The following is a 24,255-nucleotide window of genomic DNA, read 5'->3' as shown; positions in this document are numbered from 1 at the left end:
TTAAGGCTTATTTAGTTGAAAAGTATATTTTATGGAAACCCGGGAATGGATTATTCTCATTTTAATGGTTTTCTATGGTAAATTGTTTTTTGAGATACACACTTTTCACCTTACACACTCTGTCTGGGAACCAATTAAATTCGTATGTTGAGGTCTCACTGTATTACTAATCCTATGTTGCCTAAGCAGGCTATTTTATGAACGATCCAAATTGAACCTCACCCCACCATATCGGTTTAATGAAGGATTTAGTTGTTTTATGAAAATCGCTTCTTTTACTCCCCTTTCAAACCATTTACGTTCTTTCGCTAAGATTTTAACTTCATTGTTGTCAAATGAGTGGTTGCTAGCTTTTAGGTGCATATGTACTGCCGATTGAGGCCCACTAGTATTATTCCTGCGATGTTGATAGTCTTTTTTTAAGAATTTGTTTAGTCTGGCCAATGTACTGCTCTTTACAATTTTTATTCTTACAATGTATTGAATAAACTACATTACTTTGTTTTTCATTTGGCAACCTATCTTTTGGATGCACTAATTTTTGTCTTAATGTGTTTATCGGTTTGAAATAAGTAGGAATTTTGTGTTACCAAAGGACTCTGTAGTTTTTCCGAAACTCCTGCAATGTAACGTACAGCTGCTCCTCTCATTTTTGTATCGTCAGTATTTTTGGTTTCATTCCCTATTCTTTCTTTCTGACATTTGTTAAGTGACCACTGAGGGTACCCACAGCTAAACACTCTAAGGCAAAAATTCTTCTTCTTTTCCTTTCGGCTTTTCCCCTCAGGGGTCGCCAGAGCGAATCAATGTCCTCGATCTATCCCGGTATTGTGCATCCTCTTCTCTCACACCAGCTACCTTCATGTCCTCTTTGACCACATCCATAAACCTCCTCTTCGGTCTTCCTCTCGGTCTCCTGCCTGGCAGTTCAAGGCTAAGCGTCCTTCTCCCGATATAGTCACTCTCTCTCCTCTGGACATGTCCCAACCATCTCAGTCTGGCCTCTCTGACTTTCTCTCCAAAGCCTCTAATATGAGTTGTCCCTCTAATGTACTCATTCCTGATCCTATCCAACCTGGTCACTCCCAAAGAAAACCTCAATATCTTCAGCTCTACTACCTCCAGCTCTGGTTCCTGTCTTTTCTTCAGTGGCACTGTCTCCAGTCCAGACATCATGGCTTGTCTCACCACTGTTTTATACACTTTCCTTTCATCCTAGTTGAAACCCTTCTATCAAACATCACACCTGACAATTTTCTGCAGCCGCTCCAGCCTGCCTGGACACGCTTCTTCACCTCTTTTCCACACTTTCCATTGCTCTGGACAGTTGACCCCAAGTACTAATACTCCACCTTCTTTATCTCTTCGCCCTGTAGCATCACTCTTGCACTTGGATCCCTCTCATTCACACACATACATTCCGTCTTGCTGTGACTGATCTTCATTCCTCTCCTTTCCAGGGCATATCTCCACATCTGTAGTATGTCCGCCACCTGTTCCCTGTTCTCGCTACAGATAACAATGTCATCTGCAAACATCATGGTCCAAGGAGATTCTTGTCTAACATCGCTTGTCAGCCTGTCCATCACCATAGCAAATAAGAAGGGGCTCAGAGCTGACCGCTGGTGGAGTCCCACCTCCACCTTGAATTTCTCCGTCACACCGACAGCACACCCCACAACTGTCTTACAGTCCTGTCTCTTCTGAAAGAAAGTATTCACAATAGCCATTTCCATTCGCTTAGTAAAGTCAACCACCATCTGTCCTTCAGCGTTCCTCATCTGGAGTCCAAACCTGCCCATCACCTCCTCATCATCTTTGTTTCCTGCGCCAACATGTCCATTGAAGTCTCCACCAATTACAACCCTCTCACTTCGGGTGAAGTTCTGTATGACTTCATCAAAGTCCAACCAAAATTTCTCCTTCTCCGCCAGCTCACATCCGACTTGTGGGGCATACCCACAAACAACATTGAACACGCCTTCAATTTCTAGCTTCAGACTCATCATTCTATCTGATACTCTTTTTACTTCTAAGACATTCATAACAAACTCCTCTTTTAAGATAACCCCAACTCCATTTCTCTTTCTGTCTTCACCATGATAGAACAACTTAAACCCTGACCCTAAGCTTCTAGCCTTGCTCCCTTTCCACCTGGTCTCCTGGGCACACCGTATGTCTACCTTCCTTCTTTGCATCATGTCAACCAGCTCTCTACCTTTACCTGTCATTGTTCCTACATTCAAAGTTAATATTCTTAGTTCTATACTCTTGGCATTCCATTTCTCTCTTTTCCTCTGGGCACACACACATCCCTCCTCTTCTTCTTCGACCAACAGTAGTCAATTTTCCACTGGCACCCTGAAGGTCAACAGTATCAGTGGTGGCCGTCGTTAACCCGGGCCTCGACCGATCCCGTATAGGATTCGTAGGTTTGATTCGCATATTTGTTTTGGCATTTTTTTTTACGTCGGATGCCCTTCCTGACACAACCCTCTGTATTTATCCGGGCTTTCAGAAACTCCTGCAATGTAACGTACAGCTGCTCCTCTCATTGGGATTACTTTAAGGCTACATTACTTTAAGGCAAAAATTAGTGCATCCAAAAGATAGGCTGCGAAATGAAAACCAAAGTAATGTAGTTCATTCAATACATTGTAAGAATGAAAATTGTAAAGAGCAGTACATTGGGGAGACTAAACAAATTCTCAAAAAAAGACTATATCAACATGGACCACTCCTGTACGACTGAGAGCTTACACAGACGTCAGTCTGGATTGATTCAGACATCGCACTACTGATGGACTAGCGAGGAAATCCATGGTTATAAGTGATAATGAATGATATTCATCGACACAACGGGGAAAAGGACTGGGCACAGGTTTTTTTTGTGCTTATTTGGATGGACATGCCTGAACATAAATCGTATGCACCTGCACTCATTTTTTTAGGGAGACATTTTCATTATTGAATCAGTAACAGTTGTTTTCTCCCCCAGACTCCAAAACACTATCGCTGCATAAAGTGACGGTCCAAACAACAGCTCCCAAATACCTCTCCCATCCCATCACCAGGAGGCCCGTCCTCATGAGCAGCAACTGCGAGATGGCCGCAGCCTTGCCCAGGGCAACGTTCATTCGGTGGAGGCAGCAGCCATTGAAATCCCACACCTACAAAAGGCATGCGGAAGATGAGGAAGGTAGAAATGCACTTTTGGTTCTCTTGTTTTGAATTTAATAAAAATCCACCTGCATAAGAAATGTTGACTTAAGATTTAAAGGGCACTCGACAGATGATGGCTGATTCTTATTAATTTGCACAGTTGTTCCATCAAGGAATGCTCCTGGGTTGATTAGAAGAGCCCATTGCATTAAGGACCAGATCCACCTCATGGAGCTCAAAATCAATAGATATACGTTTTTATGGTGGATGGCATGCCAAATACACGACATACCCATTTTGAGACAGCATGAAGTATGGTTCGTGTTTGCAGGTTCACTCACTTTAACCTCTCCATCATTGCCTGCAGTGAACAGACGCGTCTGCGTGTCGTCCAAAACCATGGTGGAGATCTCGGCATTGCCATGACAACGGTGGATTTGCTTAACCTTTTGGCCCGTGTCAGCCAGCCAGCAGATCACAGAGGAGCCAGTGTCACTGCTTATTACCTGCGGCGAGAGAAAGAAAGTCAGAGGCCATCAATCATTGAAAGCAGTTTGCTCCGTGTGACGCGGTGATAAATGATAGCTTTTAATGATTGCGGTGCGTGCTGAGAAATGAAGATTTGTAAAATTCTGGCATGCGTGACGTAGATTGCTGTGCTAAGATGCAGGGGAAATTATCAAAGTGATGTTGCTGTCACATGCAAACGTATCAAAATAAAAAGTGTACTTTCTAAAACCCTCTCACAAAAAAATTCGATGAAAAATTGGAATATTTTATCATTTTGTTGGAACGTGACCATGAATTCAAAATCATTGTAAAATATGCGGTGTGTACCGGTAGTCGAGTGGTTAGCACACTGGCTTCACAGTGCAGAGGTCGCCGGTTCGCGTCCCACCCCGGCCTCCCTGTGTGGAGTTCGCATGTTCTCCCTGGACCCGCGTGGGTTTTCTCCGAGTGCTCCGGTTTCCTCCCACACTCCAAAAACATGCATGGCAGGCAGATTGGCCACTTTAAATTGTCCCTAGGTGTGAGTGTGAGAGTGACTGTTGTATGTCTTTGTGTGCCCTGCGATTGGCTGGCAACCAATTCAGGGTGTCCCCTGCCTTGTGCCCGAAGACAGCTGAGATAGGCTCCAGCACCCCCGCGACCCTAATGAGGAATAAGCGGCACGGAAAATGGATGGATGGATGGATGGATGGATGTAAAATATGCAGTGCTTACATTTTGAATGTTTTTAATTGTGTTTTAATACAAGTGAAGAGGTCTTGCTAACGTGTAACAAGGTTTTCAGCATATTTTTGTACATTTTTCGACGGATGGATGGATGGATGGATGGATGGATGGATGGATGGATGGATGGATGGATGGATGGATGGATGGATGGACATGGATGGATGGATATGGATGGAAAGACAGACGGATGGATGGACTGACAGATTGGTTGATCAATCTGTCGAGTAAGTAGTAATTCAGTCTGTTTGTTGTTCAATCTTTATACAAATTAATATTTCATGCGGAATATTCTGCCTCATGAATAATTACCCAGTTTATTCTTAATACTGTACTAGATTTTATTGACCAGCTGTTTCACTCTTGTCAGTCTATTCAATGGTGGTTTCTTCTGTGCATCAATTCTAAGTAACTGAATCGGAGCCAGCATTACGCCTACACGCGATATGTAACCATCCATCCACGCAATTCGTCCTTTTTTTTCATCGCACGCCGGGCCCCTCACATGTTTGTAAAGATTGTTATAAAGCACACAGGTGACAGGGTGCTTGTGACCGCTGGCCCTCGTCTCCTCCTTTGTGCTCTCCAGCAAGACGAGCAGGCTGTTGAAGGTGAGCAGCAAGTGTTGGCGCTCTTCGATCGGGAACAGAAGTGTACGAGCATCTTCCGGTGTGGCCGGAAAAACGCCACTCAGACGATGAATGCAGAGCTGGCTTGAAACGTCCCACAAACAAAGAACCTGGAAAAAGGAAAGTGGGTGCTGGGAATTGATTGACATCAATGGACTGAAATATTATGACAGTCATCTGCAAATACACAGTGGAACAAACAAAAGAAAAAACGACCAAAGATGGACGACCGCTCTAGCACAGTTTCTGCCCAGCATGCCGCAGAGTGCCCCCGAATGAGAGTTCTGCCATATTGGTTTATTGCACCAAACAAGATGAATGTCTCTGGTGAAGGAACACTTCCAGAGGAAATCGCGGTAACGCTTTCAAAGCTTCTTGCAGTGGCAGATGGTGTTTAAGAAGAAGGCAGATGGAACATAAATTACCTCTAAAATATTTATTGCCCTCAGAAAATCCGAAAGAGAAGTCAAACGTGCACGGTTCGGCAATAGGAGGGAGGAATCGGGGCAACATCATCATTTGTGCAACAGAAAGAAAACATACCCAGAAGTAAATGTGGTCATAATTTTCAAAAAGAGAGCCAGCAAGGTGGAACAAATCTTTGTATTCCTCTGCAGTAAGGTATCAAAATTAATCATTCAATGGTTCTCGGCGGTCATTTTTCTTGACTGTGTGGGCAAAAAGGCATTTCTACCTTATCTCTGGAGTAGCTGAGCAGGTGTTTTTTCTTCTGCAAGAAACAAACAGCCGTCACTGGGGCAACGTGGCCACTGAGTTGGTACAATGGCTTGGAGGTCACGTAGGGGTTCCACAGCAGAAGCCGATGATCCACACCTGCAGTTGCTACATACAATCCCATTGTCTCAAATAAATACATCATCATTGACTTTAACAATTGACTTACCAATTAGCTTAAGTTCACGGTGATAGTCGATGTCCCAAACTCCTCTCTCTGTTAAGAAAGTGGTCACCCGGAAGCTTTTCCCATCTTTCTCCTTCCAGCCAATCGCAACGCTGCTTTGGGGACTGGTGCTGCACGATGCAAAGGCCTCCAGTGAATCCAGGTAAAGTACTGTGGTGCGGGGGGTGTAAGAAAATAAGCGTGTTGGTCGATTAATGTCAAGTGTGATGTGTGAAAAAGAAGAGCCTAGTATTGAGCCATCGCCGGGAAGTTTACAGCGCAGAAAGCTATGAAATTGTGTGTTTCTGTGACACAGACTGTGGGAACAGATCCAAATGTATCAGCCAACGTCAAGTTATGAATGAAAAGATTCTAGAAAGGATAAGAATGTCTAACCTGGGACTGACGGCGCCCACGGATAGAGAAATTAACTATATATATATATATATATATATATATATATATATATATATATATATATATATATATATATATATATATATATATATTCACTCATTCACTGGCAGATGCAAAAACAAAAAAAATTGTCCACTCCAGTACCAGGGTTTTTATCATTTTCACTCAAATTGCAGGACCCACAGAATATTGAGTTTTAGGACTACATAAACATTCAATGCAGCGTAAGAAACTTTAGACTCTTTTCTTTCATCAAAAAAAAAGAGTTAATTCCAAAGTCATATGGGTCTGGAGTAATATCAGGTGCAAGTGGGGATAGCTGTACAAAAGGCAAATGCTGCCCCCTCGTGGGAGGGAAAAACATTGCCAGAGGTCTGATCAGCGCATTATTGGCACCCCTCGCGAGAAAAACCAAAACCCGAACAAGTTGGGATCGTTCCTCGTCATATTATCAATTTCCAAATAAATTTGGCAATGGCATTCAATAATTTTAATTTTTCTGTAAAGTGCTTTGTTCCAGCTTTAACTGTTGTAAAAGTTCTATATTAATCAAGCTGTATTGTATTCAGCATTTCACTATCTAGTGTATGCATAATGTATATATTTTCAATTCCCGAATACATTCGGAAATGGCAGTAAATGAGTTAAGTAATACAAAGATATTAGTTCGATTAAAAAAAAAAGAAAGAACATCACCATATTCTAGGACCACTGCCCCCTGCGCCCTACCCCCAAACGCGCCTCCCCTTCACACATCAAATTGGAAATGCCACCGAACATTATGGACTCAGACATTTGCGATTAAGAACTTCTTAGAATACTAATTCTTCATTTGCTGTGATGGAAGTTAACCGCAAGAAACTCAAGATAAAACATCGTCATGTTTTATGATGACAACAGCAATAATCCACCCCTCCGCAACCTCCCTACGCTTTCATTGCTGCACTTTAGAAAGACATCCACTCTACTGAATATGCACTGACCGTTAATCCATCATAGAGGAAAATATCATCTAACCCGGATTATTAGTCGTTTTCATTCGCTCATAAGGATTACAGAAAAAAATATAACGGACATCGCATCATCATCCGTCGCAATGTGCATTTTGATTCTGAAGATTTGATTTGGAAATAACAAATAACATCGCAGTGCTGAGATAGCTCGTGGCAGTCACGGCTCAAAGGTCACCCTTCCTCATTATGCATATTTGATTATTATCCTTTCATCTGATCGTTTTTTCCTACACTGGCAATCAAAATATGGGAAGATTTTACAGAGAGAGACACGTGACTCATCACCGATGAATGACTTTTTCCCACTTTGACTGACATATCATATTCTGAGGTCTTTGTGACCCGCGACAGCTGCTTCACCCCTGATGAAGTGTGTCATTCTACATTCATTTCTGGGGAGTTTGAAATGGAAAGAGGAAAGAGCAAACGATTAAATCAACTCTCTTGTTCTCTGGGCAAATTATAACGAACACTCAGGTCTCGGCATTCATAACTGCACATTCGGGAATTTCTCAGCTCCACACGATACTTTCTCCAAGACTGCTTCAATAGCCCCCGCGGGTGTGTGGCAATCCAAATTTCTTCCTAATTCCTTCACAATTGAGCCCCTCCGGACCCCACCCAGCTCGCTCTGATGGCTGAGCCATAACGAATGGTTAGACTCCCACTGGTCCTGCAGGGTGGGCAACATTAAAAAAAAACACCAGCATCCAGATGTTTGCAAACACACACAAACACAAACCCCCCTCCTTGGTTGTGCACACTCGCACTCCACACACTGCCTGAAAAATCACAATTACCCCCCCCCCCACCACCACACATTGACTGCGTCGGCATCATCGCCTTTGTTTCCCCGCTACTTGCCTTCCCTTTTGTTTTCCCATTGGTTGTGCTTATTTATGAGCTTATTCTTCTATCTCTACCCCCTGCCGCCAACCCCTTCGCCCCCCACTGGGATCCCTCGCTCCCGGCCAAGTCGGTCTCGGAACGATGCAACTGCTGACTCATTATTAAACAGCCCGATGACTCCAAAGGAGAGACGAGAGCTGAATGATGCAAGCAATCGATGATACAATCAAGTGACCTCTTTGAGTTGAAGTGGGGGAGTCTCGAGAGGACAGCAACACCCCCCCCCCCTTTTCCCACCCCAAGTTCAAACTTTTATAGCAGCAGTCAAAAGTCTGACTGAGGAATTGGATGACTTGGCAGTCACCCCGCCCAACGCTTACGAATTTGCTGGTGTTGTAGTCATACTAAACGCCATCACCGTTGACAATGTTGCGCTTGTGTCAGGGTGAAAATACAGCAACATAGTCTGAATGTTTGTGTCGCGAAAATATTTCATGTTTTATTTATTTATGTCCCAGATGTTTGCAAGAATAGAAATTATTATTCACGTTTTGCTATGGGGGCATAAAATGTGACTTTCTTAGAGGAGGATTGTGAATGTGAATAATTTTTATAATGCTGTCACGTCTGTGTAAGCTCTCAGTCGTACAGGAGTGGTCAATCGATGAAAAGGTTTCTTTAGCCGTCATCTGTACTTCTTTGAAGGTGTCGGACGTTTCGCTTCTTAGCCAAGAAACTTTGTCAGCAAACTAAAGTCTTACTGGTAGTTTAGGCCCCCTCTGCTATGATAGGTCCCTGCTCTCAGGTTGGGGGGAGCAGAGGACTACTCCCTGTAGCTCCACTGATTGTTCATATTGTTCTGACTAACGAATGGCCTGATTGCCCCACTTCGACCGGTATCACCTCATCAGTATTAGTAATCCTATGTTGCCTAAGCAGGCTATTGTATGAACTATCCAAATCGAACCTCACCCCACCAAACCGGTTTAATGAAGGATTTAGTTGTTTTATGAAAATCTCTTCTTTTACTCACCTTTCAAACCATCTATGTTCTTTCGCTAAGATTTTAACCTCATTGCCGTCAAATGCGTGGTTGCTAGCTCTGAGGTGCATATGTACTGCCGATTGAGGCCCACTAGTATTATCCCTGCGATGTTGATAGTCTTTTTTTTTTTAGAATTTCTTTAGTCTCCCCAATGTACTGCTCTTTACAATTTTCATTCTAATGCTGTCGTATGACAAAAATGAGATTGTGATAACTTGTGAATGGACCGTTGCTAACTAGCATAAAATGATCCAATTTTTGTCGCATGTTGATGATTTTCAGCATCATAATGACGCAGCCTCAAAGACCACTCAAGGTGTCGATTTCATTGCTCGTCAGTGATACCCGCCTGAATCGATATGGCAATACCAAGGTTTCCGATACCGCCATGGCTTTGCATATTATAACCTCATTCAATATTTCCACACATTTGTGTCAGATGCCTCTGAGAGCGGGCACCGGTTGGAATCAATGGTGATCTAATTTCAACAATGTGTGTACAGGAACAATCCTTTTTCTTCTGGCATTCGCCGGGTGCATGAAGATGCTTTGCACATTTTGTGCGGGCTTTTTTTTTTTGTGTGATGATCGAATCACCGAAAGTTTAAACTGTGCTTCTATGGATTTGATGCCATGTGGGACGTCAGTGAAGGACATTCTGACTTTCGTGGCCCCCCGTTTCCCTTGGAGGGTCGCTGAGCAGTTTAAAGGATTTCCTCTTTTTTGGGGGGACAAACCCAGAATATATATATTTTTTAATCCGAGCCATTTCTGTTGGGCCAAACTTAACTCGTTCAGTGCCAGACGAGGAAAGATGTGTCGACTCCAGTGCCAGGGTTTTTGTCATTGAAACTCGACTTCTCGGACTCACAGAATATTGAGTTTTAGGACTACATAAACATTCAATGCAGCGTAAGAAACCGGAGACTCTCTTCTTTCATCAGAAAAAAAGAGTTAATTCCTTAATTATATGGGTCTGGAGTTATATCAGCTTGAAATGAGGGTGGCTGTCCAAAATACAATGCAATACATACATGTGGATTTATATCGATGAGAAGGTTTCTTCAGCCGTCATCTGTACTTTTTTGAAGGTGGGGCCACAGGGAGTGGTCCTCTGCTCCCCCCAACCTGAGAGTAGGGACCTATCATAGCTGTGTCCGGCGCCGCCATGTCTGGACATTAGGGATATATATATATAGGGCCTAAACTACCAGTAAGACTTTAGTTCGCTGACGAAGCCTCTTGGATAGGAGGCGAAACGTCTGACACCTTCAAAAAAGTACAGATGACGGCTGAAGAAACCTTCTCATCGATGGATGACTCCTGTACGACTGAGAGCTCACACAGACATATTGATTTATATAGTGCTTTAACAACAGATGAAGCTGGAACAAAGCGCTATCATTTAAAAAAAGGAAATTGTAGCCCCTTGTGGAAGGGAAAAACACTGCCACAGGCCATGGCCAGCACTTTATCGGCACTCAAACAAGAAAACACAAAACCCGAATAAATTCGGGAATGGCACTCTACGTCATATTTTAAATTCCCGAATAAATTCGGGAATGGCAGTGAATGAGTTAATTGAGACATTATTGAGACTGAAACTCAAAAATGACGGTTTATTCATATGTGTTTAAGTGATTGTAACGAGGGGTTTGGTGGCAAGAAAATGTTGACAGTATCATGTTGACAAATGAGAATTTGAAATTTTGGTTGAGATTTCATACACGTCAACCCGAGGCGGTTGGCAATCTTACGAATAATGACGCCTGCCCTTACAAAATCGTGGCTAATCTTACGTTTTATATATAGAGTACGTAAAATTAAACAAAAATAACTCTTGTAAGAATGTATTGGTATATAGCCTGGTTCAAACAAAGAACAATGTCTTCAGCTGCAACAATAACAATGACTTTTGTTGTAATGATATAGAGCGATGAAAAGGTTTCTTCAGCCGTCATCGTTACTTCTTTGAAGGTGTCGGACGTTTCACTTCTTATCCTATATATATATATATATATATATATATATATATATCCTACTGTCCAGAGGCCATACCTCTGCTACGATAGGTCCCTGCTCTAAGGTTGTAGGGAGCAGAGGACTATTCCCTGGTGTACAAAGAAGTACAGATGACGGCTGAAGAAACCTTCTCATCGATGGCCCACTCCTGTACGACTAAGTGCTTACACAGGCGAATTATATGTAGCGATTTTGGCCATTTCAATCATCTCTTTTGATGGTTCCACTTCATAGCACTTCAGCTCGCAATTTAGTTTGACCTGAAGGTAGTTTGTGAGCGTGTCGACTCCCATTGATTTTCGATACTCAGTGTTTATTTTTCTAACGTGTGAAAATGCGAGTTCACTCTCTGAAAATATAACTTTGGATGTAATTTTCACTGAGTATAATAATAATAATAATAATAATATTAATAATAATAATAATAATACATTTTCTCTCAAGAATAATCTTCTTTTCCTTTTGGCTTTTCCCCTCAGGGGTCGCCACAGCGAATCAGTGTCCTCCATCTATCCCGGTTTTGTGCATCCTCTTCTCTCACACCAGCTAACTTCATGTCCTCTTTGACCACATCCATAAACCTCCTCTTCGGTCTTCCTCTCGGTCTCCTGCCTAGCAGTTCAAGGCTCAGCATCCTTCTCCCTATATAGTCACTCAAGTCAGTCTCTAAAGAATAATAATAATCATAATAACCATAATCATAGTCATAATCATAGTCATACTACTACTACTACTACTACTAATAATAATAATAATAATAATAATAATAATAATAATAATCAGAGCATTGTCATGAAATGGTGAGTATAGTTTTTGCTTTTTTTGATTGTTGTGCTGATGACCATTCTGTGTTTGGGAGCCTTTTACTGAGCGAGTTGCTTGTTCTGTAACCACAAAGGGACATAAGTCTTCTCGTGCCGGTCCCAAGCCCGGATAAATACAGAGGGTTGTGTCAGGAAGGACATCCGACGTAAAAGCTTGGCCAAAACAAACATGTGTATCATACCTCTGAAGATGGAGGTTACTGATTCGCTGTGGCGACCCCTTGAAGGGAAAAGCCGAAAGGAAAAGAAGAGAAGAAGAAGATACTTAGCAAAAGATTTATTTGAAAGCCTTAAGAGTATTAGAAATATTATCAACTTGCATTAAATCCTTGCCCTTTTTTATATCTGATTTTTTTTCTTTCCTCGAAGGCGTATTCAGTTTGCTGAATCAATGCCACGGACAACCACAAAATTGCAGCGAAATGTGACCTTACAGTGCGAGTGAACATTCTCCACATGGCTGGGGAATGTGACATTTATTAAAATGGCAATGAGTGTGCTCGCTCTACCTTTCCTCACCCAGGCAGGCCCGTGTGCCTGATGTTGAACAATACGACAGCAGTGATGCTTTCCTTGGACCACATCATACCATTGGATGATGAGTGCGGAATCAGAGTCTGTCCACCGACGAAGTCGCTCAAACAAATACATCCGGGCTGAGGAAAAATAGAAAGCGCTCACCTGGAAAACACACACACAATAGGGACATTCTATGAGCCACGCAATCATGCTGCATTTTTGTATTCCTCCTTTTTCCCTCCCTTTTTTCTTATTGAGTGATTTTCCCCAACTGTGAGTCACCTGTCCACCAATGTCACCTAGCGCAAGGATAGCGTGATCCGGCTTTGAGGAATCAGACCAATAGTCCAGACACCACGGAGTAAACCTTAAACCCTGAAAAAGAGAAAAACAAACTATTCAAATTGTCTTAGAACTTTTCGGAGTTACAGTACTGCACAGCAGTTTCCTCCCTTGCATTTTTACTGTATTTTCCAGTGTATAAGGCGCACTCTTTTCTTCGCCTTTATTTTCTTCAAAAGATTACCTTGCGCCTTACACGCGGGTGAGCATAATATGTCAAGTAATATTGAACCACAATAGGTCTCGCAACCACTGTCAGCAGCCACTGACTCAATTTCACCCTCGAGAAGTAGTGTATAACCTCAGCCTCTACTGTAGCACCTTATAATGTGGTGTGCCTTACATTTCGAAAACTGCAATATTATTTGTATAATACATTGAGAAACCTTTTTTGATTCATTGAAGGGGTGCCTTATAGTCCGGTGCACCTTCTACATGGGAAATGTTTAAATATACACCATCCATTGTGGATGTGCCTTATCCCCTCGTGCACCTTATCCACCGGATAATACGGTACTAGAAGTGGCAGAATGTCAACAGTCATAATTTTTAGAGCGTTTTACCTGGACTTTATATTTGCATCTGAAGTTATTTTTGGATAGTGTGTCATAAAAACACACCTCCTTGCTTGTAAACGAAACAGCTATCTGAAGGAATGAAATAAAAAGTCACAAAGAGGTAATCATGAAGAATTGCGTTGTATATGCATACTTTCTGAGGCACGGCATCATATTTGTAAACTTGAACGCAGATACAAATGCATATACAGTAATTCATCAGAAAACATTAGCGTAAATATCATTAAAATGATTCATTCAAAACAAGCCCCGCTTGTGAAACAATAATTGTGACATTTCATAGCCTATCCGAGCATAATGAATAATAATAAAGGAAGATCATGGCCACAAATGTAATTCATTAATTTTCTGAAAATGTGTGATTCATGTATTAGAAATATCAGTAAACAAAAGGATACAATTTTTCACAGATTGTGATTTGATGGTATTTTGGTTTCTATTAAAGTCAATTTGTGTTGCCATTGGAAACGAAAAGTTTAACAGAAGAAGAAGAAAAAAAAGAGAATGTTTTGAATTTAAGAGAATTGCCCTGTGTAAAAGCATTGTGGTTACCTGGTGTACATTTTGCAGCAGCACTACGTCTGTCACCCACAGGTCTTTGGGTCGGAGTGTGCTGTTTTGCAGTCGTTGGGTGCTCGTCAGCGACATGTCAATGCAGTTGCGCAGTCCTAGAAATCCCCCGCGACTCACGGTCAGGTATTGATCCGAACTGGGCAGGTGCAACACCTGAGCAGAGCGGGTGACACCATTGGCATTACATGTATTATTATTATAATTAGGTATTGAGGGGCAATGGACACTAATGAAAATCATAGAGTGAAAATTGCGACATCAATACATGGGCAAAGCACAGAAAGGCATTGGTAAAGATACTAGAGGTGCCAAACATCAGCTGCTGGTTGACAGAACAGTCGCACAAGACTGCAGGTCCCGACATGCCAACCTGTGCACAGCCTGGATTGATTACAAGAAAGCATATGAGTCGATGCCACACACATGGATCACTGAATGCTTGGAGTTGTATAAGGTCAACAGGACCCTTACAGCCTTCGTCGCAAAATCGATGAGGATGTAAAAAAACACACTTGAAGCCAATGGTAAGCCACTAACGCAAGTGTCCATCAAATGTGGCATATACCAAGGTGATGCACTCTCCCTACTGCCGTTCTGCATAGGACTAAATCACATCAGCCAAATAATCGCCAAGACAGGCTATGGATACCGCCACAGAAATGGAGCTACAATCAGTCACGTCCTCTACAAGGATGACATAAAGCTGTATGCTAAGAGCGAAAGGGACATAGACTCCCTGATCCACACAACCAGAATCTACAGCAGTGACATCGGGATGTCATTCGGGCTGGAGAAATGTAGTCGGATGATGACTAAGAGGGGCAAGGTAGTCCACACTGAAGCGGTCTCACTCCCTGAAGGAACAATATCAGACATTGAAACCAGCTCCAAGTACCTCGGTATACCACAGGCCAATGGCAACCTCGAACTAGCAACAAGGAAAGCGGCTACGACCAAATACCACCAGCGGGTGAGGCAAGTCCTCAGAAGCCAGCTCAATGGCAAGAACAAGACCCGGGCAATAAACAGCTATGCCCTGCCAGTGATCAGATACCCTGCAGTAATAAAAAGGTGGCCAAAGGAAGAAATTCAGACCACGGCTGTTAAGACCCGAAAACTCCTCACCATGCATGGAGGGTTCATCCCAAATCCAGCACCCGGAGACTGTACACAAGCCGTAAGAAAGGAGTGAGTGTGAGAGCCACTGCCCAGGATTAAACATCCAAGCTCAATGTATACATCAAAGAGAAGGCTCCAACGGCTGATGTACTCAGAGAATGTCTCAGACAAAGGGGAACAAAGGATGAGGTGCTGGAAGAGGGACAATCATGGGAGGAAAAGCCCCTACACGGGATGTACCACCGAACCATAACTTAAGTGGCTGATCTCAAGAAGTCCTATCAGTGGCTAGAGGGGGCTGGCCTAAAGGACAGCACATCGGCACTAATCCTGGCTTCTCAAGAGCAGGCCCTGAACCACAGAGCCATAGAGGCACGGATATACCACATCAGGCAAGACCCAAGGTGTAGGTTGTGCAAAGAGGCACCTGACACAACCAAACACATAACTGCAGGGTGTAAGATGCTGGCAGGGAAAGCCTACATGAAGTGCCATAATCAGGTGGCTGGCATAGTATACCGAAACATCTGTGCGGATTGTGGACTGGAAACCCCAAGGCCAAAATGGGAAACACCTCTCAAGGTAGTAGAGAATGACAGAGCAAAGATCTTGTGGGACTGACTGACAAGACGGTAATGGCCAACCAACCAGATGTCGTGGTCATAGAAAAAGGGCAAAGAAAAGCCGTTGTCGTGGATGTAGCGGTCCCGAGTGATGGAAACATCAGAAAGAAGAAACATTAGACACTCGAGAAATACCAAGGGCTCAGAGAGGAGCTGAAGAGAGCCTGGAAGGTAAAGGTGACAGTCTTGGTGGTCGGAACACTCGGGGCAGTGACCCCCAAACTACACGAGTGGTTGTAACAGATCCCGGGAACAACATCGGATATCTCAGTCCAGAAAAGCGCAGTGCTGGTAACAGCACGGATACTGTGCACAACCCTCAAGCTTCCTGGCCTCTGGTAGAGGACCCGAGCTAAAATGGGGGACATATACCATCCATGGGGGGGTGAGACGAGGATAAATGAAATATGACCACCTGACCCAATAATTAGATGCAGGGAACTGTCGCTTTATTCACACCTGCTGGCACTTTGTAGTGGCCGCTCAATTTGCATACTACTTCATAGTAGTTAAACTTTTGGAAGTCCAAAGCCACTTAGTATCTCAAATGAGCAGGGACATTTAGATGAGAGACCTGAACTCTTAAAAAAATGTTATCCAGTCAGCAGCCCGGAATAACCATCGCGTCAATGTCAAAGTGCATTGTACATAACTTCGGCAAATGAACATGTTGGCTCAATACTCACTCCGTATTAAACTACCTTGCAGGTCTATGGGAGGAGAGCCGTATACCTTTTGAACCGGATCTCGATGGGGGCAAGTCAGAGAGAGAGGAGGCTTCCAGCAAGGCACACGTTTTACTCTGCTGTACTTGAGCTTTTCGGATAGGTCCTTCTGAAGAAAAGAGCAAAGCCCCCCGCTGTCTATTCGAACATCCTGGTTCACGGCATCACCATGAAAGAAGAGACCGCGTTGCCCCTGACTGACAACCACGCTGTCAAACAACAGGCCGTACTCCTCTTTGGAACCGCGACCTACTGATGAGGTGGCCAGGCGGATGAATTCACTTCTGGACAAGGAGCGGGACACGCCAGGGGATACCTAGGTCAAAACCAGGGCCGTTGAAAGACAAAAAAAAGGAAAATAGAAACAGACAATCTAATAAAAAATGCATATTTGAATAAGTTGTAATATATGTACCCTCATTCTAAGTCCAGGTGTTACACACTGTCCTTTGGATTGTAAGTTTAGCTCATAAGGAACTCTTACCTTGTCTCATGCCACAGTAACAACAACAATTACTGTATTTACTGGAGTATAAGGCGCGCCCCCAATAAATCATGTATTTTTAAACTTGTTGTGCCTATTTAAGGCCCATTGGAGTATAAGGCACACCTTCAATGAATGACAAAATGTTTCCGAATATATGAAGATATAAAAGTTTTCCAAATATAAGACACACCATATAATAAGGCGCTACTGTAGAGGCTGGTGTTATGCACTGCTTCTTCTACAGGAAGGAATGGAGTCGGTCGCTGCTGAGAGTACCGTATTTTCTGGTGTATCAGCTCATAAGGTGCACCCCCAATGAATGTTGTATTTTCAAACGTTTTCCATAAGAAAAGGACTACAAGGCACACCACCAAAGAATGAAAAAAAAGAAAAGAAAATATATAAAAATATAACACACAGCGCTACAGAGGCTGGGGTTTCGCACCACTTCTATGGGGGAAAATAGTTTCAGTGGCTGCTGAAATAGTTGCGAAATCTGTTGTGGCTCAATATTACTTCACATATAAGGTGCAACGGCTTAGAAGGTGCAGGGCCGTCTTTTCAAAACAAATTAAGGCTTGCGGGTGCACCTTACACCGGAAAATATGGTAGTTGCGAGACCTGTTGGGGCTCACTATTACTTCACATATAGGCCACACCAGTGTATAAGGCGCATAGTCATCTTTTGAAGAAAAACAACAAAACTGTTGGTGCTCAGTATTACTTCACTTATATGGTGCACCTGTGTATAGGGCACAGTGTCATTTTTGAAGGCTTTTGGGTGTGCCTTATACACCGGAAAATACGTTACATTTCACCACCTGAAGTGCAGTAACCATAGCCAACGAGAAGAAAATCAACTCACAAAGAACATCCCCTGTAGCTTCTTAAAGTCTTCCATGCTCATCCTGCAGTCCAGCAGTGTCACCTCCATTGTGGCTGCCATGGTTACGCATCATCAGCCCTGTCATTCAATCAAAACTTGGTGAGGAGTCTGGAACAGTTACAGACTATAAGTACTATACTGAATCACATGCTCTGCAGCGGGTTATCATGTCAACATAATGATGGGGAAACTCTCTTCGTGGAGTGTTTATTTATTTATTTATTTGTTTACTTTTGTTAGCTGATCTCAAAGTAGAAATAGCTTGGCGTCATGCACCGCTAACGTTTGGGTCCCACAAATCGGTGGCCTTGAACACTTGAGCGTCGTAGATAAGCAACAACACGAGAAAGGTTTTTGCTACACTACACCATGTAATGATTTAAAAACGCTGCCCAGGTTTGAGGCCGAGGAGACGTGACGGGGGGAAAAAACACCTTTATATAATAAGCTCTTCAAAGACAGGTATAAACAGGTTGACAGAAACATTTTACGCCGTATATTCAGCCCAAGTGGCGTCAACCTGAGAAGAGATTTAGATGACAGGCTCTGTAATGAAAGCGAAAGCGGTCCCTTGCTGAAGCCTGCAAAAAAATGCAACGTGTTATGTAGGATACAGTGGGGTGGGAAGCGACTGACATTCATCAATGAGATTAGAAATGTGCAGTTGATTATACAGTATAGTGGCGGACATACATACACACACACACACACTCTCTTGGCAGTCCATCGAAGTCGAGGATGACGTCGCTTCCATTGCTTTGTGGGGTATTGGACAGTGGTTATTGGCGCTGGCGGCGATGCCACTGTAGGTGACTATGAAGCCCGATTCTGGAGCCACAAATCCTGCCACATTCAGGACATGTGAGGCCAGGACCGGGCTGGCGAGGCGGTACTGAAGCAGCACAAAGGTGTCTTTGCTCGTGCCGCACGATCCTCCTCTGGGTGCGCTTGTCTTCAAGTTGTGTCACCCCTTCGTGGCATAAGGAGCGCCACAGTGGCCTGTTCGCTGCAGCAGACTCCAGATCGCTGGGCTTGATGTTGCAGTTCTTTAGAGTCTGTTTAAGCTGGTCTTTGTATCGCAGCTTAGGACCACCAGGGTTCCTCTTCGCTGACAAGAGTTGTCCATAAAGCACCTGTCGAGGCAAGCGGCAGCTAGGCATCCGGATGACATGTCCAACCCACCGAAGTTGCCTCTTTGCCAGTATGGCCTCGATACTGGTGGAGGCAGTGCGTTGAAGGATGTCGGTGTGTGGAACACGATCCTGCCAGGTGATGCCAAGGATTCGTTGGAGGCACCTGATGTGGAATGCATCAAGGCGTCTCACATGGCGTCGATAGACGGTCCAGGCTTCTGCGCCATATAGCAGCGTGGACACACACACTGCTTGGTAGACTGCGACTTTTGTTGGAGTTCTTAAGTGGTTGTTTTCGAACACACGAGTACGCAATCTGCCAAAAGCTTTGGAGGCTTGATGGATGCGGGCCTGGACGTCATCATCAATTAGACAGGAGGGTGTTAGAATGCTGCCGAGGTAGCTGAATTGAATATATATATATATATATATATATATATATATATATATATATATATATATATATATATATATATATATATATATATATATATATATATATATATATATATATATATATATATATATATAAATCCTTTAAAAAGAACCCTTCCTTCGGTCGCCGTTTATCCTTCAAAGTTGGTTAAAAAGAAGCGGCTGGATAGCTCAGTTGATAATGCATCGGTTTGGCATATGGGAGACAAGGGTTCGAATCCCACTTGTGGCAGAGAAAATGAGCACAATGACATCATCCAGTGTGGGTCCTTGGGCAAGACCCTTCACGCTAATGCCTACCTCATACAATGATGAGAGACAATAAATGGAATGACATGCCGGCTCAGACGTCGCCCGGCCAAACAAGGTCTGCGTCAGGTGCTGGGGAACCAGAGCACCCTGATGAAAAATGGGCTACTGGAACAAAGCGGAGATGGACGAGATGCGATAACTTGGCTCTGTTGGAATGCTACTACTCAAGCAACCCTAGTCAGAGGGGTTACATGCGGAGAATGGGGGCTGAATGGTTACTTCGAAACCCACAGTCACGGTTGACCACGAAACAACTAGTAGCTCAGTGTTCCAATATCCACAAACGGCAATTGCTATCACAACTTGAGATTGATGAGGTACAACACAAATTCCGAGGTGAAGGGCCCCAGGCTGCCACATCACAGGAAGAGGTTCAACCAGAGATTGGGAGGCAAGCCCCAATGAATAATGAGATTGGGAAGCCAGCCCCAATAAATGAAATGCTGAGCGAGGCAGCAAATGACCTGAGAGATAAGATCATGGCAAGAATGAAAACTGGGCAACGAAGGCACCGATTACAACGGCTATGTGAAGTACCACCTGAAAGTCTCATGGAAACTGTGAATGCAGCACTGACAACGATCCCGACCGGAACGATCACGGAAACCAATGAGCTGATATACACCTCAGCATCAGTGATCCTAGACATGCTTGGCTACAAGAGCAACCATGAGAGCCACGAGATTCATTACCCACCATGGAAAAGACGGTTGGAGGCCAAGATCAAGGCGGCTCGGAAAGATGTGAGTCAATTGACGGAGACCCAGAGAGGTGTGAATAAAAGGCCAATACCCAAGAGGTACATGCAGATAACCATACCTGAAGCACTCGAAACTGCCAAACAAAGGCTCCAGGCCTTGGCCAGTCGCCTAAAGAGGTACACGAAAGAGAATGAGGCCAGAAGAATAAACAGGCTGTTCGCAACACAACCTGCGAAAGTGTACGCTCAGTGGCAGGGTTCTAACAGCAGAGCAGACCCTCCAAGGCTGGAAACTGAAAGATACTGGAAAGGCATATGGGAGAAGGAGGTCGCACATAACAGCAGTGCACAATGGCTGGTGACTCTGAAAGAGGAGCACAGCAACCTCCCTGAGCAGAACCCAGTTACCATCACAGCGGCAGATATACAGGGAAGAGTCTCAGGTATGAAAAACTGGACGGCACCAGGCCCGGATATGGTCCACACCTACTGGCTAAAGAAACTCACAGCTCTCCACGAGCGCCTAGCAGCACAAATGAACCAGCTGCTGATGGATGGGACTCACCCAGGATGGCTAACCGAAGGGCGAACAATCCTGATCATGAAGGATTCCTCAAAGGGTGCAGTTCCTTCCAACTATCGGCCAATAACCTGTCTCTCCACAACATGGAAGCTCATGTCAGGCATCATTGCGGCTAAGATAAGTGGACACATGGATCAATACATGAGCAAAGCACAGAAAGGCATTAGTAGAGATACAAGAGGTGCCAAACATCAGCTGCTGGTTGACAGAACAGTCGCTCAAGACTGCAGGTCCCGACATACCAACCTGTGCACAGCCTGGATTGATTACAAGAAAGCATATGGCTCGATGCCACACACATGGATCAATGAATGCTTGGAGTTGTATAAGGTCAACAGGACCCTGAGAGCCTTCGTTGCAAACTCGATGAGGATGTGGAAAACCACACTTGAAGCCAATGGCAAGCCACTAACGCAAGTGTCCATCAAATGTGGCATATACCAAGGTGATGCACTCTCCCCACTGCTGTTCTGCATAGGACTGAACCCCCTCAGCCAGATAATCGCCAAGACAGGCTATGGATACCGCCTCAGAAATGGAGCTACGATCAGTCACCTCCTCTACATGGATGACATCAAGCTGTATGCTAAGAGCGAAAGGGACATAGACTCCCTGATCCACACAACCAGGATCTACAGCAGTGATATCGGAATGTCATTCGGGCTGGAGAAATGTAGTCGGATGGTGACTAAGAGGGGCAAGGTAGTTCACACTGAAGGGGTCTCACTCCCTGAAGGAACAATAGCAGACATTGAAAACAGCTACAAGTACCTCGGTATACCACAGGCCAATGGCAACCTCGAATTAGCAACAAGGAAAGCGGCTACGACCAAATACCTCCAGCGGGTGAGGCAAGTCCTCAGAAGCCAGCTCAATGGCAAGAACAAGACCCGGGCAATAAACAGCTATGCCCTGCCAGTGATCAGATACCCTGCAGGAATAATAAGGTGGCCAAAGGAAGAGATTCAGACCACGGATATTAAGACCCGAAAACTCCTCACCATGCACGGAGGGTTCCATCCCAAGTCCAGCACCCTGAGACTGTACACAAGCCGTAAGGAAGGAGGCCGGGGACTAGTGAGTGTGAGAGCCACTGTCCAGGATGAAACATCCAAGCTCCATGAATACATCAAAGAGAAGGCTCCAACGGATGATGTACTCAGAGAATGTCTCAGTCAATGGGGAACAGAGGATGAGGTGCTGGAAGAGGGACAATCATGGGAGGAAAAGCCCCTACACGGGTTGTACCACCGAACCATAGCAGAAGTGGCTGATCTCAAGAAGTCCTATCAGTGGCTAGAGAGGGCTGGCCTAAAGGACAGCACAGAGGCACTCATCCTGGCTGCCCAAGAGCAGGCCCTGAACACCAGAGCCATAGAGGCAGGGATATACCACACCAGACAAGACCCAAGGTGTAGGTTGTGCAAAGAGGCACCTGAGACAATCCAACACGTAACTGCAGGGTGTAAGATGCTGGCAGGGAAAGCCTACATGGAGCGCCATAACCAGGTGGCTGGCATAGTCTACCGAAACATCTGTGCGGAGTATGGACTGGAAACCCCAAGGTCAAAATGGGAAACACCTCCCAAGGTGGTGGAGAATGACCGAGCAAAAATCCTGTGGGACTTCCAGATAATTATTAATTTGTGATGTAGTTCATTAGTTTCATAGAATAACTGTGAGTCAATTTTAACTTGCTCTAAGTTTCGTTTTTCTCCTTCTTTCATTCCTTTCATCGTCCTTTCATAACTTTGCTGCTGTTAAATGTAAATTTCTCAACTGCAAGACTAATAAAGCTAAATCAAATCCAATCCATCTGTACTTCTTTCAAGGTGTCGGAAGAACTTCGTCAGTGAACTAAAGTTGTGCTGGTAACTCAGGCCCTATATATTTCCCTAATAGACAGAGGTGGTGGTGCCAGACATCCGCCCTGAAAGAGGGACCTATAGAGGGACTTATCAGATCGGATGAGGAGAGAAACGTCCGACACTTTCAAAGAAGTACAGATGAAGGCTTAAGAAACCTTTTCATCGATGGACCACTCCTGTATGACTGAGAGCCGACACGGATAAACTTGCTGTAAGAAAATGTATGAAAATTCCAATGTGCATTTTTATTTTTATGAACATTTTTTAAGCAATATGGAGGAACATTATGTAGTCTAAAAGGTTGGAAACAGGCCTGCCAACATGACTATAACCTTCCTAAATTCAAATTCAGTCAAGCAGGTTAAATCAAGCAGAATTCAATGGAAGACATGAGATGTTAATTCAAACTTACCAAGTTGTCCAACATCTAAAAGTTTCGTTTCTCAAGTACCCACTGTTGCTTTTCAATTGTATGACAAATATTCAACAGTGGCTTTGGCTTGAATTTTTACATCCCGTGTGTGGAGTTTGATTCCAGTTGAACCCTAGAGACAAACAACACCCAACAATCCAGGATGTGAAACAAACACCCACAACCCCCATGCCCACTGCCCACACACACACATCTTATACTGCCAACTTGCCAAAGACCCGTTTCAAGTTTCCTGGCAACCAAGAGTTGCATTTGATCATCCCGGACCTATCTATTGGTTTCTAGACAATGTTTGTTCATTCACGGATTAGGCACTATAGAGAATGACCAGAGCAACAGCAACACCCCAAATGTGCCGTAGTTACAACACAAAAACACCAAACTCTGCCCTGACATTTTTTTCAACAAGACTGAACACACAAACACACACACGCTTTATTAGTGCCATTCAAATACCTCTTTATTAGTGCCATTCGAATACCTGTGAGAGATTTACTGTGGCAAGACCAAGAACATTTCTTAGGATTCGGTATAAAAAAAAAAACACTAAACATATTTCCAAAACACCACTATTCATTCAGCACAGATATGATCTCTGCTTTCTTGCCGCAGTAACCACAAGCAGTTACTACGTGTGATTTAATGGCTTGGAATAACTTGAATTAGCCGATTACAGTGGTCGTCAACGGTGACAGGATCAGAAAATTAGGTCTCAGCAATTTCATTTGAAAAAAATAATTAAAGCTATCACAATGGGATTACAGTGCTGCAGGGACGAGTCAGCGCACACGCTCAAAATAGCCACGCACAAATCCACCATGGAAAATCTACTATTATACTGGGA

General features: G+C 43.9%; 1 protein-coding gene across 1 annotated transcript in view; it reads right to left on the bottom strand.

The window, feature by feature from the left end:
• The window catches only part of LOC148888208 (cilia- and flagella-associated protein 337-like), a 32,393-nt gene extending 8,915 nt beyond the window's left edge, over nt 1-23,478 (bottom strand). Inside the window, exons 1-11 of the mRNA XM_089013614.1 lie at nt 23,391-23,478; nt 17,927-18,025; nt 16,582-16,890; nt 14,087-14,260; nt 12,897-12,989; nt 12,605-12,776; nt 5,929-6,096; nt 5,719-5,867; nt 4,901-5,134; nt 3,504-3,668; nt 3,055-3,170 (exon numbers count right to left, since the gene is read on the bottom strand). Of these exons, the coding sequence (XP_088869740.1) occupies nt 3,055-3,170; nt 3,504-3,668; nt 4,901-5,134; nt 5,719-5,867; nt 5,929-6,096; nt 12,605-12,776; nt 12,897-12,989; nt 14,087-14,260; nt 16,582-16,890; nt 17,927-18,007 (1,661 nt within the window). The 5' untranslated portion in view covers nt 18,008-18,025; nt 23,391-23,478. The remainder of the gene's footprint in view (nt 1-3,054; nt 3,171-3,503; nt 3,669-4,900; nt 5,135-5,718; nt 5,868-5,928; nt 6,097-12,604; nt 12,777-12,896; nt 12,990-14,086; nt 14,261-16,581; nt 16,891-17,926; nt 18,026-23,390) is intronic.
• Nucleotides 23,479-24,255: the final 777 nt, after the last annotated feature.

This window comes from Hippocampus bargibanti, linkage group LG14, assembly GCF_051943395.1.
Source record: "Hippocampus bargibanti isolate YZ-2025 linkage group LG14, ASM5194339v1, whole genome shotgun sequence".
NCBI classification, from domain to species: domain Eukaryota; kingdom Metazoa; phylum Chordata; class Actinopteri; order Syngnathiformes; family Syngnathidae; genus Hippocampus; species Hippocampus bargibanti.
This window is presented reverse-complemented; position numbering and strand designations above follow the sequence as displayed.